The sequence below is a fragment of the Hippocampus guttulatus genome, chromosome 11 (genome assembly GCF_054856545.1).
Source record: "Hippocampus guttulatus isolate MCC_2025c chromosome 11, RoL_Hgut_1.0, whole genome shotgun sequence".
NCBI classification, from domain to species: domain Eukaryota; kingdom Metazoa; phylum Chordata; class Actinopteri; order Syngnathiformes; family Syngnathidae; genus Hippocampus; species Hippocampus guttulatus.
In genome coordinates, this window is record NC_141271.1 from 22392477 (window position 1) to 22408734 (window position 16258).

General features: G+C 55.4%; 1 protein-coding gene across 1 annotated transcript in view; it reads left to right on the forward strand.

Annotated features, from left to right (window-relative positions):
* Nucleotides 1–16258, forward strand: part of ttn.1 (titin, tandem duplicate 1) — a 127921-nt gene that overhangs the window by 26158 nt on the left and 85505 nt on the right. The window contains exons 40-65 of the mRNA XM_086124434.1: nucleotides 1242–1532; nucleotides 1733–2020; nucleotides 2115–2237; nucleotides 2387–2663; nucleotides 2825–3008; nucleotides 3475–3564; nucleotides 3975–4242; nucleotides 5813–5887; nucleotides 6031–6093; nucleotides 6242–6316; nucleotides 6435–6497; nucleotides 6606–6641; nucleotides 8446–8496; nucleotides 8711–9109; nucleotides 9445–9723; nucleotides 9864–10133; nucleotides 10211–10350; nucleotides 11227–11353; nucleotides 11428–11694; nucleotides 11813–12079; nucleotides 12260–12523; nucleotides 12648–12787; nucleotides 12873–12999; nucleotides 13760–14026; nucleotides 14932–15198; nucleotides 15984–16250. Of these exons, the coding sequence (XP_085980560.1) occupies nucleotides 1242–1532; nucleotides 1733–2020; nucleotides 2115–2237; nucleotides 2387–2663; nucleotides 2825–3008; nucleotides 3475–3564; nucleotides 3975–4242; nucleotides 5813–5887; nucleotides 6031–6093; nucleotides 6242–6316; nucleotides 6435–6497; nucleotides 6606–6641; nucleotides 8446–8496; nucleotides 8711–9109; nucleotides 9445–9723; nucleotides 9864–10133; nucleotides 10211–10350; nucleotides 11227–11353; nucleotides 11428–11694; nucleotides 11813–12079; nucleotides 12260–12523; nucleotides 12648–12787; nucleotides 12873–12999; nucleotides 13760–14026; nucleotides 14932–15198; nucleotides 15984–16250 (4965 nt within the window). The remainder of the gene's footprint in view (nucleotides 1–1241; nucleotides 1533–1732; nucleotides 2021–2114; nucleotides 2238–2386; nucleotides 2664–2824; nucleotides 3009–3474; nucleotides 3565–3974; nucleotides 4243–5812; nucleotides 5888–6030; nucleotides 6094–6241; nucleotides 6317–6434; nucleotides 6498–6605; nucleotides 6642–8445; nucleotides 8497–8710; nucleotides 9110–9444; nucleotides 9724–9863; nucleotides 10134–10210; nucleotides 10351–11226; nucleotides 11354–11427; nucleotides 11695–11812; nucleotides 12080–12259; nucleotides 12524–12647; nucleotides 12788–12872; nucleotides 13000–13759; nucleotides 14027–14931; nucleotides 15199–15983; nucleotides 16251–16258) is intronic.

The following is a 16258-nucleotide window of genomic DNA, read 5'->3' on the forward strand; positions in this document are numbered from 1 at the left end:
ATAAGATCGGTCTCGACATCTGCGCGGCGAAGCCATCCGACCGCGGCCTTTACACGCGCCGGGTGTCCAATAACGTTGGCGCGGCCGAACGCGGCGTCAGGCTGCGGGTCATCGAGAAGCCCGACTTTGCGAAGCCGCCGAGTCAAGTGGCGGCCGCGGTCGGCGCCCCGCCGCGCCCGGAGTGTCGGCTGGACGAAGCCGCGGGAGTCGGCGCGAGTTGGACCAGGGACGATAGAAGGGTCCGCCAGTGCCCCGACTGCAAACTCTCCTTTGAGGATAAGACCGTTGCTCTTGACATCCTCAAGACGACGCCGGAAGATGGTGGCTCTTACGTGCGCACGGTGGCAAACGAAGCCGGTGGCGCCGCTTGCGCCGCCGCGGTTAAGCTTCAAGGTAAGACCTTCTTCAGCAGCCGACTGAAAGCATTTTCACCGTTGCCACTTCTTTGACGTCTCCCGGGCTCGTCTTCAGAGCCTCCGGTCTTTGTCAAGAGGCTGGAAGCGGACGCGCTTTGGACAAACGGGGAGACGGCGCGCCTGCGGTGCACCATCAAAGGATCCCCCGAGCTTCACGCCACGTGGTTCTTGAATAATAGCGAGCTACTCGCCAGCGCTCGGCACCAAATGAGCCTGACGGGCGACGTGGCCTCTCTCGAGGTTGCCGACGTCTCGTCGAGTGACGGCGGAATCTACACCTGCGAGCTTCTGAACGAGTGGGGCTGTGAAAGCTGCAGCACCAGCGTCGCAGTCAAAGGTTTGTAGACGCCAACGTCTTTCGGAAGGGCGCGGCCATCCGTACGGGCGGACCCGTGACCCTCGCCATGTGGTCGCGGCATCCGTGCTCTGTCACTGCCGAGTGCGGTCGCTCCCATTCCGTTTGGCCGATTTCAACGTGAAAAGCGGCGTGAAACTCTTCCTGCCTTCTTGAGGACCTCAACAGCGCGAGAGCAGCGTCGGCGGGAAAACATGGCCAGTGGCACTGACTGCTGTCATGCTTTTGATAACTTGGGTGACGCAGGAACACTCTTAGTTTCCTCATTGTCGCGTCCTCTCTTTAGACTGTCGACACTAACGGTAACCTGGTAGTACTCGGGGGCAATCGGTAGGATCTTCTCTGGCTTACGTTTTCAGGTGTGGGGCATTTAGTTTTCAAATGAGGGGAGAGGCCCGGAATAATTTGCGATCCGAGCATCAAAGCGTCACGTAACGACCGCGCCTCTTCTGTCTCCCCGTCCACGACAGAGCGTGCGCTTCCTCCGGCCTTCATCAAGCGCCCGCCGGAGTCCATGATGGATTCGGCGGGCAAGACGGTCGCCATAGAGTCTCGGCTTTCCGGCTCCCGGCCGCTGAAAGTCAGCTGGGTCAAGGACAACAAAGAAATCTGCCCTTCGGACAAATACGACGTCCTCTTTGAGAACAACGCGGCCGCGCTGTTTGTGCGAGACGCCGACGTGTCGGACTGCGGCGTCTACACCTGCGAGGCCTCCAACGAGCAAGGGAAAGCTTCCTGTCGGGTCGCTCTCACCATCTCAGGTTTCTGTTCTCGCTAATTTTGATCATTTCTATTTGTCTTGAGATTATTTTTCGAAATTCGAAAACAATACGAGATCAAGCTGAGCTAGCAAATGGCAACTCAAACGTCCCCTGGGCTTATAGCAGAGGTCCTTCTCCTAGAAGTCGGTCCACTTGACGTTTGCTTGTGCTGATCCGTTGTCATCCACGTGCTCTTTCAGAAAGCGCAAAGCCTCCCAAATTCGACGTGCCACTGCAGCCGGTGATGCTGACCGAGGGTGATGATTTGAGCCTGAAATGTCATGTCGGCGGCACTCCTCCGCTCACCGTCAACTGGATGAAGGACAGGCGGGAGCTGAGGTGCGACCCCGGCACAAAGATCACCTTTGTGAGCGGAACTCCTTGCCTGCAAATCAGCCAAGTCGGCAAAAGCGCCGCGGGAGATTATCTGTGCAAGGCCAGCAACTCTGCCGGGACGGACTTCTGCAAGGCAAAAGTCACCATCAAAGGTATTTGGATGGATGGATGGAAGGTTTCGTGGCCGCTTCCGAACCACACCGAGTACCTTTTGCTACTGACGTCGCTTACTTTCTCTGCACAAAGAATCCAAGGCCACACCTGCCGTCTGCGCTCCAGCCGCCGCCCCCGCCGCTGCGCCCGCCCCCACGAAACATCCGGACAGCCCTTTCTTCATCGAAGAACCAAAGAATGTTTCTGTCACAGAGAGTAAGTGGCTCCAAAAGGTCTTCGTCACAGCAGGCCACGCGAGATTTGGAAGCGCTTCGGCGCCTCCTGCCCCTCGGCGCGCTGCGCTTCGCCGCTCGACCGGCACGGCGGCACTTTCAAACATCTGACGCGTGGTCTTTTACCCGCAGTGAGCTCGGCCACTTTTATCGCCAAGATCGGAGGCGAGCCCATCCCCAGCGTCAAGTGGATGAAGGGCAAGTGGAGGCAAGTCACCCCCGGCGGGCGCATCTCCCTGCAGCAAAAGGGCCGGGAGGCCAAATTGGAGATCGGCGAGGTGACCGCGTCGGACTCGGGCCAGTACCGCTGCATAGCCTCAAACAAGCACGGCGAGATCCAGTGCTGCGCCGAGATGGCCGTGAGCAAAAAAGAGCGAGCGCCGGAAGACATCCGAATACATTTGAAGAAGTAAGTGGTCCGACGCGCGCGCGTCGCCGCTTCTTCCCATCGGCCTTTTGACGATTCCGCGGGGACCGTCTGACGCAGCCGCGCCGCTCCGTCCGGAACCCGCGGCACGTATCGGGCGCAACGGGGGACGTCGTGTTGATGTTTCCTCTCGTGTGCGCTAGGACCCCCTCGAAGCAGAAGAGCCCCAAAAAAGAAGAACAGATCAACTTGGTGGAGTTGCTGCGAGGCCAAGAGCCCAAAAACTACGAGAAGATTCTGAGGGAGCACCACATTCACGACTACCGAGCCATCCTTCAAGCGGTTGAGCTCCTAAAGCAGGAGAAGCAGACGGAAGCTGAACACGCGGTGAGGAAATTCCCATCCTTGGAGCTTGCCGTGTCGACTGCCGTGTTACGGAGGGATCACTATCAGAATCGGAATCATCTTTATTGGCAACGCGCAAGGAATTTGTCTGCGGTAGTACAGGCTAGGGGGGATGTCGCGGTCCGGACGAGCCACTGAAGATCGTCAAATTCAAGGTGGCTCATTCGTTTCTGATTTCTTTTGGCCGTCTTGGGCCCGGTTAGTCCCCGGAGCGGGCGCCGACCTCGTCTCTGGCGAGGTCGGCGCCCGCTCCAGCTCGGTGCCCGTCCCAAGCCCGGAGAAACGGAGAGGCTTGGAGAAGAGGAGGAAGACAGTCTTGGACATTTATGACCTTAGGCTTCCTCATTGGCCGATGTATGAATTCTCTCGGTCGTGCGTACGTGCGGCCCGACGTCTTGTCGACCGAATGCGGCCGTCGATGTCACGTGATTGTCGTGTTTTGCCATAGGAGGCGCGACGTGACGAGCGGGTAGACGACGAAGAAGCGGAAGACGTGGTCCGCCTCATCCGGCAGCTGGAGGGACGCTTGGACGTGGAGGTACGGCTTTTGAAGGGATCGTCACGCTTGTCATCCACAAAGCCTCCGTGCGCATACGTGAAGTCATCGGTCTCCGCCGCGTTCATTTCTTTGGTTTTCTTACACGGCGCTAACTTTGTCAAAGTCCCGCGGCTCAGTCCTCACCGGACGAGGCCGAGAGACTCGCTAGGAGACTGCCTGAAACGCCAAGAAGCCGCACACTCTATAAGTGTGTTGCCGTAGCGCTTTATCGATGGAGCTGCCGATCTCGTGATGGCTATTTCTTGTGGCCTCGCGTACCGGGGGACGACGTAGGCGTCACATTTGCAAATGTGCGCTTTATGCGCTGTTAAACCAAATAACATGAGACAAAACGGCCTTTGAATGATCTTCCACTGATAACATGTTTGGTTACGGTTCTCCACCCGCAGCCCGTCACCGTCACGGAGGACATCAGTGACCAGAGCACGTCCGAAAACAAAAGCGCCACATTTAACTGCCGGATCTCGATCAACTACCCGGAGATCACCTTGACCTGGTACAAAGGAAGCCGGAAATTGGAGGATGGCGAGAAATACAGCATCAGCAGCGACGGCGAACGCCACAGCCTGAAGATCCGCGACTGCCAGGCCAGAGACCAGGGCGACTACCGGCTGGTCTGCGGTCCTCACGTCTCCAACGCCAAGCTCGCCGTCTCCGGTAAGAGCGGGAACGCACGCCCCATTGACCCGAAGCGCCTCCACCTCTTTCCCGAGAGCCTTTGACTCGCCGGTTCAGTCCTTGGTATTTGGTCCAGGTCTTCCAACCATACATGAAGCCTGTGTGCGTATACCTTAAAAATGATCTTCGGGCGACCTCCCTTGCTTGCGGCAGCCAACTTTGACTCGCTGCTAAAGATTAAAGTAACGAGCTCAAAGCTAAATCTTCAAGGTGGCAGCCAGTAGCTAACAACACCATCTACAAAAACAAAACAAAAAAACCACACACCTAATCCTAAAGCTAACGCGGCATGTGGCCTTGGTAGCTTTAATAGCATCTTTCAAGTTCCCAATGTTTGCAGGACAGCGTAAGACACGCCCACGGCACCTTGAAGCTTGGCCTTCCGTTCCGCCAAAAGGCAGAAACATGTCAAAAGCTAAGAAGCTCGAAAGCTGAAGCTGCTTGTGTGCAAAATACCGCACGGCACAAACCTACCTGACAAACGCCGTTTGGCGTGCGTGCGTGCTGTGCACTCGTCAGGGACTTACTTGGCTCTTTCCCAAATGAATTGGCTCTAAAATCTTTTCGATGACGTATTCCCAGAAACAAAACCGGGCCACCGTCACTCCGCACCCCCACCCCTCCAAAAAAAAACCCATCTCGGTTGCATGGCCACGATCGGTATCTTCCAGACAAAACAAAAAGGATTCACAGAGAACCAAAAAGATTGTGGAAACGCTCCGGAATGGTGCTGGAAATGATGAAAGATTCCAGAAACAATGGCAGGAAAGGAAAGGTCACCAAAGCGCCAACTAAGGCAGACAAAAGTCAGTAGTTCGAGGAACAGCACCTGACTGATCTCGCTCATCCACAAGCAAAGAGACCAAAGCAAACCCTTGAAGCTAAAGAGCCAGGCGCGGAGCTCAGAGAGGTGAGGTGGGGCGAGGCCGTCGTCGGAATTATGTGCCCCCTCTTACGAGGATCAGTCAAGAGGCGAGCGGCGGCATTCCGGACCCACCGGAGATGCTCGGTGGAGGATTGGCCGGCTCCAAAGTCAAGCGCCTGACGGTCCAGCCAATGTGCGATCGACACGTCTCGCAAAGACTTTGCCCATCTTGAGCAATCAACCCCCTCCGACGGCCAGAGGAACGCTCTTCGGTCTCGGACAGAAAACACTCTGCGCTTCCCGAAGCTCCGAGCGACAAAGCTTCGTCGGCGAGGAATGCAGCGCCCCTTTGACGAGACGCTACGTCCAAAGTATTTCAGCAGAAATTCTTCGTAAGTCAAGGAAGCAAAGGTGCTGTGTGAATGTTACATCGGTGAAGCTCCAATCTCCTCAAAGACCTCATGGCTCATGTGTGTCTCCTTCTTCTTCCCTCACGAGCAGAAACTAAACAGCCTCGTGGCCTCAACTGTTCCCTTTTGTCTCGCTCGATCCGACGCTTTGGCGAGAGACTTTGTTGTTGTCGCGCTCCGTGCCAGTCACGCGGATGTGGCTGACGTCTGGACTGACCTTGTCGTTTCATGGCGGCTTTTGGGTTTTTTTTTTTTTTTTTTTTTGGTCCTCAAGCATCTTCTACGGAGAAGCCACGTGCGGCCGCTTCTTCCCCTCCTGCTCCGGCAGAGATGGTCTCTCCGCCTTCAGGTAGTGTCTTGCGGTCTGTTCGAGGTTCTTCCGGCTTGTCCGTGTTTGTCTTTTCCCGCACTTACGAGTGTTTTGTTCCAGCTGACTTGCTGGCGTCTTGTCTCAGTGCTACGTAGTCTACATCTCCTTATTGTCTTCTTCAGACAACGAAACGTGGAAAGCCTCCCCTCTCTGCGCTCCAGAGAACAAAGTGACTCCTCCTGCAGGTACTTCTTAAAATGCTGACCGCTTCCATAGCTCCCCCCTTGTTCAGATCAAATAGCTGCTCACTAATCTTCTTTCTATCTGCATTTTCATTTTCCTCCTGTTTTTTTTTTTGTTGAGTTTGACCCTTTGTTGTGTTCTACCCTGAAGCATCTTGTCCAGAGGAGAAGAAAGAGCGCACACTTTCTGCACCCACGCCACCGGCTGAGGTCGTTCCTTCCCCAGGTAGCATCACCGAGTCTCTTCCGGCCATATTCTTTGAGGTCACCTGCGTTCGGTCTTCATCTTGACGTGTGATTCCCCCGTATCGCCATTCTTGTCGCCGCTCGTTTTGCCGCGGCAGAGGACGAACCTTCTCCGCCGGCCGACGCATCCGCCGTCTTGAAGCAAGTCTCTCCCCCGGAAGGTAATGTTTGTCACCCGACTGCTGATCCGACAGCTACGATTCCTGCTCTGAAAAAAAAACGTATTGTCCATTCTCGGAATCGACTATTTCAACTCATGACTCTTGCAGACAAGGAACCCGTAAAGGCTCCCGGACCAACGAAAGGTATGCTCATCTTTTCTTTGTTTGAATGAGGAATCCAATTGAATATTTACCGCATGAATAGTCTGGCGTTTGTTACTTAGCCTTGAGCGCGTAGCGGTTTGTGACACGTCAAACTATCCGCTGCCAAAAACGCAGCACCGGCCGTGCCGAGTCCATTGCGAGAGGCAAAATCGGCGGCGACACAGAAGGCGAAGCGGAGCGTTACCTCAACGACCACACGCAAGGAAACGGAGGCCGAGGTCATCGGCTCGAGGAAAGTTGCGGCGAAAACTGCGGCGGCTGAGAATAAAGTCGAAACTCATCAGGCACGAGTTGGCAGGCATTTTGTCCGCGGCCTTCATGACGGAGAGGATCGGAAGACAACGCCGCTCACAGGAAGCCGAGGCGTCTTCGCGTCCACAGAAGAAACAAGTCAACTTGAGCTCGCCGTCGCCCGTGAAACGGAGGAAGAACAACACGAGGAGACAAAAGCTCCAAGCGGGGACATGGAAAAAGGAAGTCGAGTGCACGGGGAAGCTAAAAAATATCCTAAAGAAGAAGGGCAAAATATCAAACTGGAGGGACGTCCCAGCGAGCCAAAAGACGAGCCCGCTCACAAAGCTGAAGCCAACGGCAAATTGACGAAACCCGACGACGGCGAGCGCAGAGAGTTAACAGGCGAACAAGTCGGAGACGCGACTCTCACACGTCCGCATCCGTCGGCTGAAAATCCAGCGCGGCTCAAATTGAAGCCTGAACTCGGAATGGAAGAAAAAGAGAAAAGGCACATTGACGCAAAAAGCCCCCGTCGCACTCCGAGAGGCAAAAGCTCCAAAGATCTACAGCGAGATCGAGAAGATAAGCACCAAAAGAGCCGCCGGGATCCCGATGGTTTGGCCAAGAAATTCGCTCCCCTGCTGGAGAAAGACGAGATCGAAAAGGACGCCATCGAGATCGGTGGCAAACTCAAGAGCACGCCATCACCTGGACGGAAGTGGGAAGAGGCGGCAGGGGGCTCGGAGCCCAAGGAGCGGGTGAAAAAAGACATCTTGTCACCCCAGGCTGATGAGCCAAAACCAATGGAAGCAATCGCCATTGAAACAAACAATGCCGCCGCTGCCGCTGGGAAAGTTATAAGCATTGCAAGACACGCTTGGCCGCAAGTTCCAGAAATTCTGAAGGAACCTCGGCCTCAAGAGGCCTCGCCAGAGGACAAAGCCGACAGGGCGAGGCTTCCCCTGGTCAAGGAGGTCCGGCCGAGACCTGCGCAGGTGAAGAAAGATCCCGCGCTGCGAGAGGAGGAGGCCTTTCAGGACTTGGCCCATGAGGAGATCTGGACCCCCTCCCAAGATTGGCAAGGCGAAGGGATGGATGGGGCGCGGGAAAGGCCGGGCCCTCCTGACAGCCAACAAGGTGAGGCGACATCCAGAAAAGCGCAGATGCCGTCTATCTTATCAGCACCCGCCGTCGGCCCATCTTACGGCACCTCCCTGACTACTCACATCTTCCCAGACGACTCATCTCACCCTCATAGCGCACTCTCAAGTCACCCGATCCATCAGTTAACATGAAGGCGCGTGGTCGTCAGTCTCCTTCGCCTCCTCCTTTTCCTACTCCACAGTTCCTCAAAGCAAGCAAAGACCACTTCCTTGTCGTAACCCACTGAACCTCTCTGCAAGAATTGCTGTTGTTGTTGTTAACATTCTTCTTCTTCTTCTTCTTCTCCTTCTCGCTGTTGTTGTTGTTGAGCAGTAGAATTTGGCTGCTGGAAAAGCAAAAGATGATATTGTGACAGGAAATTTGTTTGTTTTCATGACTAATCCAGATGGCAAACCTGCGGAGGAACTTCCCAAAGGACGAGGACGAGGCTTCGGTGGTGAGAACCGATTGACGTTTGCTCATAGTCTTTGATTGCTCTCTATCGACACGTCTCCTCGTGATCGCTTCTTTCGCTTCGGCCACGAGACTCTTAAACTCTTGACTGTTTTGGATTTGCTTGAATCGATATTGCCTTTTTGATCTATTCGCCCCTCACGTTCTGCCGTCCGACCAGACTCGAAGCTGAAGCCTTTTGAATTCTGCTCTCGCAGTTCGACTAACGCCCTCTCCCGGGGACGGCGGTCGGGGGCGAGGCCTGAGGCCCGGCGGAAAAGGCCCCTCGCCTCCGGAGGAGCCTTTTGGAGGATTCAAACTCAAAGCCGTCCCGCTCAAGTTCATCAAGAAGCTGGAGGACATCGTGCTGCAGGAGGCCGAGTCGATCGGTTCTTCGGCCGTCTTCGAGTGCCAGGTGTCGCCGTCCACCGCCGTCACGTCCTGGATGAAGGATGGCGGGAACCTGCGCGAGGGCCCCAAGTACAAGTTCACCTCAGACGGCAAGGACCGCAAGATGGTGGTCAAAGACGTGCAGTTGTCGGACACCGGCGAGTACACCTGCGTCGCCAGGAACGCCGGCAAAGAAATCACCTGCACCGCAAAACTTATCGTCGAAGGTGAGCTCGCCGATCTTCTCGTTCTTTCAACTTGAGAGGAGAAGCGCAGAAAACTAGACGGCCGTCAACTTGGCGCCGTGTCGTCGGCCAACTTTCTTGAATATCGGAGGAGCGGGCGCTGGCGTTTTTCTCTCCTCGGCGGAAATACATCCATCGTGTCGTGACCCAAGCATGTGGAGAGCGGGCTCCATGACGCCAAATGCCTCGACCCCGCAAGCTTGCGGGACTCCGGTTTCGGAGAGTCATTCCGACCCCCCTCCGAAAACATCTAGATATTGTTCAATTGAATATTTGTGAGCGTGCGCATTGCAAGACGGTGTCTTGTCCTTGTGCAGAGCTGCCCGTGAAATGGATCAATGAGTTGGAACCGGAGACGACGTGCTGCAAGGGTCAGCCCATGTACCTGACCTGCGAGCTCAACAAGGAGAGGGACGTCATCTGGAAGCGCAACGGCGTCAAACTGAAGAGGACGCCGGGCAAGTTGGCCATCAACATCATCGGCTTGCAGCACGCCGTCACCATCCAGAACGCCGTCGAGGAAGACACCGGCGTCTACACTTGCGAGGTGGACGTGCCGGACGGCATCAAGACCAGCACCAACGTCGTCGTCACCGGTGAGCGACACGCCGGCGGCTCGCGTTCGGCAACTTTCACGCGTGTCCTTGAAAAGACGCACGTTCTCTCGGGGCACTTGGCGCACGCGCGATACCGGCGCAGCGCAGATGCGTGAAACCGTGTCGACCTTTGTGCTCAGAGATGATCAAAGACTGGTTGGTGAAGCCTCTGAGAGATCAACACGTGAAACCGAGATCGAGCGCCACCTTCAGGTGTCAGCTCTTCAAAGACACGCCCAACTGGAAGTGGCTGAAAGGCGAGACGGAGCTCGTGCCTTCCGACAAGGTGGAGATCAGCAAGGACGGCATCACCATGATGCTCACCATCAACAACTGTCAGCCCGACGACGTGTCGGAATACACCTTTGCTGTGGAGGACCGCAAATACGTGGCCAAACTGACTCTGGGAGGTGCGCGGCCGTGGCGCCGTGGCGCACGTTCGCCTTCCGCCTGCCGCCCGAATGACCCGTTTGATGTGCTTGTTCAGAGCGCCAGGCGGAAATCTTGAAACCGCTGGCCAGCGTGGAAGTGGTGGAAAAGGAAGAAGCCCACTTTGACACGGAAATTTCAGAGGACGACGTCGTCGGCGAATGGAAACTTCAGGGACAAGTGCTGAGCAGATCTCCGGTAAGTCGCGTCTTGGGGGCGCGGGGCTTCCGTCGGACGTCGCGCCGGGCCGGACGCTTTTTTTTTTATTCTTTATTTATTCATTTCTTTTTATCGGCCCGCCGCGGCAAATTACTCGTATGACGCTGCTTTTTCAATTTCAAAAACAAATGTACCAGGAGTCGAATGCTTTTCTGACTTTTCTTTTGAACCATTATTGCAGACATAAAACGTTTTTGAAAAACTGCCACGTTTTTTCCCATTTCACATTTTTGTTTTCAAGAAATCCATCTATCACGATTTCTTAAAAAAAAAAAAAAAAAAAAAAAAGATTTATCATAATATGACCACTCACAATTTTTTAAAAAAATGGTCACATTTTTCATTGTAGCTTATAAAGTTGCAACACACTGTCCAAGTTTTTTTGTGAGGTCTTTTATGATGCAATGAATAACTTGTTGCTTTGTCCCCATGAAGCTGGTTTTCTTTTTCTTGAAGGTGTTTCTCATACGTTGACCTGCAGCCAAGTGAATTCATCACCGAATCGAGTTCATTCCGTTTCCTACCTTAATCGAACTTTGTTGGTTCCTGAATCTCTGACACGTTTTTGTTGCTTGTTATTGACCGGACTTGTTTCGGCGGAAGAGGCCGAAAGACTTCTGCCGAAACTTCAGGTCAATGACAACCTACAGCGTTCTGTCTTAGATCAAGGAACGCGGGTTGAAGCGTATCGAATTGTTCTCTCTATTTCTTTACGTGGGGCTCAGTGCAAAAACTTTGTCCGTCCTTGCGCTGGAGGAACTTTGAAAATAAGTCACAGGGTCGGCAGGCTTGGAATCTGCTCGCTTCTGATTCTCATTCTGATTCTTGGCAAACGCCGTCCATCGTATTTTTCAGACGTGCGACATTAAAGTGGACGGCAACAAACGTTTCCTGACTTTGAAGAATGTCCAGTTGGATCAAGCGGGAGAAGTGTCCTACCAGGCTTTAAATGCTATCACCAGCGCCATGCTGACCGTCAAAGGTATGCCCGTGCGTGCGTGCTGAGCGTTTGTGTTAGATGTGTCAATAACCCAGCAAACGCTTGAAACCTTTCAGAAATCGAAATGGGCTTTGTGGAGCCTCTGAAGGACGTTTCGGTTCCTGAAAAGAAACAAGCCAAATTTGAATGCACCCTCACCAAGGAAGTGCCCAAGGTGATGTGGTTCAGGGGCACGGAAGTCGTGACCCCGGGCCCTAAATATGAGATCATTGATGACGGAAACAAACACATGCTGATCATAAACGGTTGCGAGTTTGACGACGAGTCCGACTACACCGTCGAGGTATCGGCTCTGAAATCCACAGCTCGGCTTTCGGTGGAAGGTAAGGCCGACCGCGGCTCACATCCGCTCCCCGTCGGCGCGTTCTCCCTCCCAAGGCCGTGGTTGGTTCAGGCGCTCGCCCTCTTTTCACGGCCGCGGCCGCTCCTGCTCTATTTCAGGCTTGAGGCTTAAGATTGTCAGGCCGCTGGAGGACCGGACGGTCAAAGAAGGCAAAACGGCTCGCTTTGAGCTCGAGCTGACTCACGACGACGTACCGGTGGCCTGGTACCGAAACGAAGTCAAGCTCCACGTGAGCAGAACGGTGATCGCACACGTGGAGGGAAAGAAGCACGTTCTCGAAATGAGGACGTTGACACTCGACGATACCTGCCAGATCAAGGCAGAGGCCAAAGGAATAAGCTCCGTGGCGAAGCTGACAGTTCTCGGTAATGGCACACGTCCGCTCTTGCGTTTGTCGGCACGGGGCGGGTGGGGTCGTAGCGATCCTCCCCGGAGGACGGCGGAGGTCCAGGCCCGCCGCGAGCGCAATCGCTGGCGCCAAGGCGGGCCGGGCCGTACCTTCACCGCCGTGCCTGTCGATTGATGAATCGACGGTGTGGTTCCAGAGGGCGACGCCGTGTTCGTCGTGAAACTCCAAGACTGCGCGGCCACGGAGAAAGACCAGGTTTCTCTGGACTGTGAGCTCAACAAAGACGTCCCCGTCGTTTGGTATCACGAAGAGAAGGAGATCATCGCCTCCAAGACGGTGCTGCTCAAGTCCGAGGCGACTCGGAGATCTTTGGTCTTGCGGAAGGTGGAGCAGAGCAGCAAAGGAAAATACAGCTGCGACTGCGGCACCGACAGGACGGTAGCCGACCTCACCGTCGAAGGTAAAACCGAACCGTCGCGGCCACCGACCGCGTCTCGGCCACCGACCGCGTCTCGGCCACCGACCGCGTCTCGGCCACCGACCGCGTCTCGGCCGAGCGTCTTGACGTTTGCCGTCCGCACTAGCTCGGGAGATCAAGCTCCTTCGACCCCTTTACGGCGTGGAGCTCTTCGACGGGGAAACGGCTCATTTCGAGGTGCAGATCTCCGAGGATGACGTTCATGGCCAGTGGATGCTGAACGGCGAAGTCCTGAACGCTTCCTCTGTGAGCGCCGACGCGTCAAATCTGCTCCGTTGTTGTCTTTGGGTGCCGTCGCTTAGTCAGTGGCGCCGTTCTTTTAAATGGGCAGAACGCGGACATCGTCGAAGAGGGAGGCAAGCACACGCTGATCCTGTACAACTGCAAAGTGTCCATGAGCGGGGAGGTGGCGTACGCCGCCAGCAACGCCAAATGTGCCGCCAGCCTGAAAGTCAAAGGTGAAGCGACTATGTTCGGGGGTCACATCACTTTCTTCTAAATTGAAAATGCCAAAAGTTGAATTGAGGCGACTGGACTTCTTCTTTGTTGCGCGAGACTTTTGGTCATGAATCTAAAAGGCTTCTTGGGACCTGCGTGAAATTCCACCGGAGACTCTTGAGTATTTTCATTCGTAGTGCTTTGCACTTGCTCTCTCTCTCTCCACCGGGAACCTGCGTAACCCATCGTAGCCCATCTTCATATTCTTGGCGGTGCCGATGGTTGCCCTTCAGGAAATCAAGAGGCCCGGCCAGGGGCCGCTGGGGAGTCATGTTGGTCATGTTCACGATCCAACACCGCAGTCCTGTCGGTGATCTACAATTCCTTTGAAAATAAAATGAAGGCCTAAAGTTGACCCAAGGCCCAAAGATAAGTCACTGACGTTTTGAAAGACTGTCCTGGCCGTGGCATGAATGAGCAAGTTTCTGGATGAAACCGGTCAAAGGTCCAAAGAGAAGCCCTCAGCGGATGAAACCGGTCAAACGTCTTCAACTTATTGGGAACCGGAGAAGCGCAACGGGTCAAAGGCATCTTCTTCAAGCCCCAACCCTAAACACCCGCAAGGGTCCAGTTGCCTTCATTCACCTTTTGCCGAAGTTGCGTCCCGGATGACCGAGACCCTCCGCAGACCTAAAAGGCATCCGGCGGTTCGGGGTCCTTTTGAAGGATGCTTTGCATTCCCTCTTACTGACCTGGCTCTTTCTCCTCCCGGTCGGTCAGAACTTCCTCTCAACTTCCTGACGCCGCTGAGCGACGTGCAGGTGTTTGAGAAGGACCCCGCCAGATTCGAGCTGCAAGTGTCCAGAGCTCCCAAGTCTTTCCGCTGGCTGAAGGCTTCGCAGGAGCTGCGGAGCGACGACAAGTACGAGATCGTCAGAGACGGGAACTCGCACGTGCTACTGGTCCGCTCGGCCACCTACGAAGACGAGGCCAAGTACGTGTTTGAGGCCGAGGACAAGAAGACGAGCGGCAAGCTGGTCATTAAAGGTGAGCCCCGACCTTTGACGCGCTTTCAAGTCGAGCCGACGCGCGGATCGCACTTGCGCGCAACGGCTCCTGCCTCACGGAACGGGATCGACTCAATTTAACTGCTGTCCGCTCCACTCGTCTTGACCCGCCAAAGGAGGAACACCTCAGTCGTCAGACCAACTGCTCAGAAGTCGCAGGATGTACGGGACGGAAAAAGAAGCACCCGCCCTGTACTCAAACTCCGCAACGGCATCGTGCCTTCGTCTTTGCTCAGTGTACGCCATGAGCCGAGCGGTCACGGCAGCCGCAGAGCGAGTACGATTGTGTTTCCGGACCATTTTGGGGAGCGTGGAAAAAGTATGGCCCATGGTCCACAAGCGGTCCCCTTCTTAAATTCTTGATTTGTTTATAAATTGGTTCAGGGCAAGTGTAATCCTTTCACTTCTACGTTAACATTGAATTATGGCTTTATTTTGTCGTCAGTTTTCTCATTCACGGGCGGCGCGGTAGCCGCCGGGTTAGCGTCATCCGCCTCACAGCGCAGAGGCGCAAGGTTCGATTCCTGCTCCGGCCCTCCTGTGTGGAGTTTGTATGCTCTCCCCGTGCCTGCGCGGGTTTTCTCCGGGTACTTTCCTCCCGCATTCCCAAAACACGCACCGCGGCTTAATTAATTGAACACCCACGATTGTCCCCGGATGTGATTGTGAGCGCCAATGCTCATTCGTCTTTGTTGGCACAACTGCGATTGGCTGGCGACCGGTCGAGGGCGTACCCCGCCAACTGCCCGATGACGGCCGGGAGAGGCTCCAGCCCGCCCGCGACCCTCCTGAGGATGGATGGAGGAATTCCGATTGTCATCCATCAGAGGCTCTCGGCGAACGTGTGCACCAGGCGCTAACTAACCCCTCGCTCCTTGACCACAGGAATCCGCTTGGAGTTTGTCAAAGGCATCAAGGACGTGACGGTGAAGGAGCGCGAAACAGCCGAGTTCAGCGTGGAGCTCTCGCACGAAAACATCCCTGTGGTTTGGTTCAAGAACGACGTGCGACTTCACCCCGGAAAGGCGGTCCACATGACGGACCGCGGCGCGGTCCACACGCTGACCTTCAGGGAGGTTGCCCTCGACGACACGGCCATGATCAAGGTGGAGGCGGCCGACAAGAGCGTCGGCGCCATGCTCACCGTCATCGGTCAGTACTTGGCGCCATCTTCTCGCTTATTTTTGGCGGTCGAGACCGGCGCGGTCGTCAAGTCTCTTGATTGGTCAACTGAGGCGGACTGCCCCGCAATTGTCGTGCGTTTTCAATACGGGCGCTTCGCTGATGTCAACCGCGTGTCGGTCGGCGCGGCAAACGACGGCGGCACGTGAGGCAACGTCGGCCCACCGGCACATGAGCCCACCTTGTTCTTGTCGCGCTCGTGTCAAGTGCCTTGAACGCTCGCCTGAAAAAGGGGAGCCGACAGACGGCCCAAGTCGTCAGGTCAGCCGTCAAGGAATTCTCCAAATGTCAATCGCCGACAATCCACAGTGGCATCCGCTCACACGACGACGACGACGCAGATGAGCCGCGGGGCGTCCGCAACTTGTTGAAATGTGCCGCGCTCCTCTCTCACGTTGAGAGGGGAGAGCCTCGCGTGCCGGTTGCCCTTCCGGGTCTCAAAGAACGTCGGATGTTCTCAAAGTCTCGCTTCAAGCTGCTATCACTGCCAGTTCAAGCTGTCTGCATTGCTGCAAACAGGAGGCAACTCAAGATCGCACGTTGCCCAGCCAAGTGGTCAACCACACCGCGTCCTTCCGTCTCACAAACGTTAGCGAGCTCGATGCCGTCGGTTGGCACAGATGTCATGGCACTCCTCTGAAGAGATGAACTCGGGAATGCCAAAGGGGCGGTCGGAGTCCAGGTGTAGCGAAGAAACTTTGCTGGCGAGCGTGGTTTGCATCCATCCCAACTTGCAAAACGTGCTCTTCCCTCAGAGGGCGACCCGTACTTCACCAGCAAGCTGCAGAACCGCACAGCGGTGGAGAAGGACCAAGTGAAGCTGGTGTGCGAACTGAGCAAGGCGTCGGCGGACGTCAAATGGTTCCACAACGACAAGGAGCTCGCGCCCTCCAAGAACGTCAGCATCGGCGTCGATGGCAAAAAGCGAATCCTGGTGATCCGCAAGGCTGAGATGAGCAACGCGGGAGAATATGCTTGCGACTGCGGCTCCGACGCGACGCGCGCACTTCTCACCGTTGAAGGTAAGAGG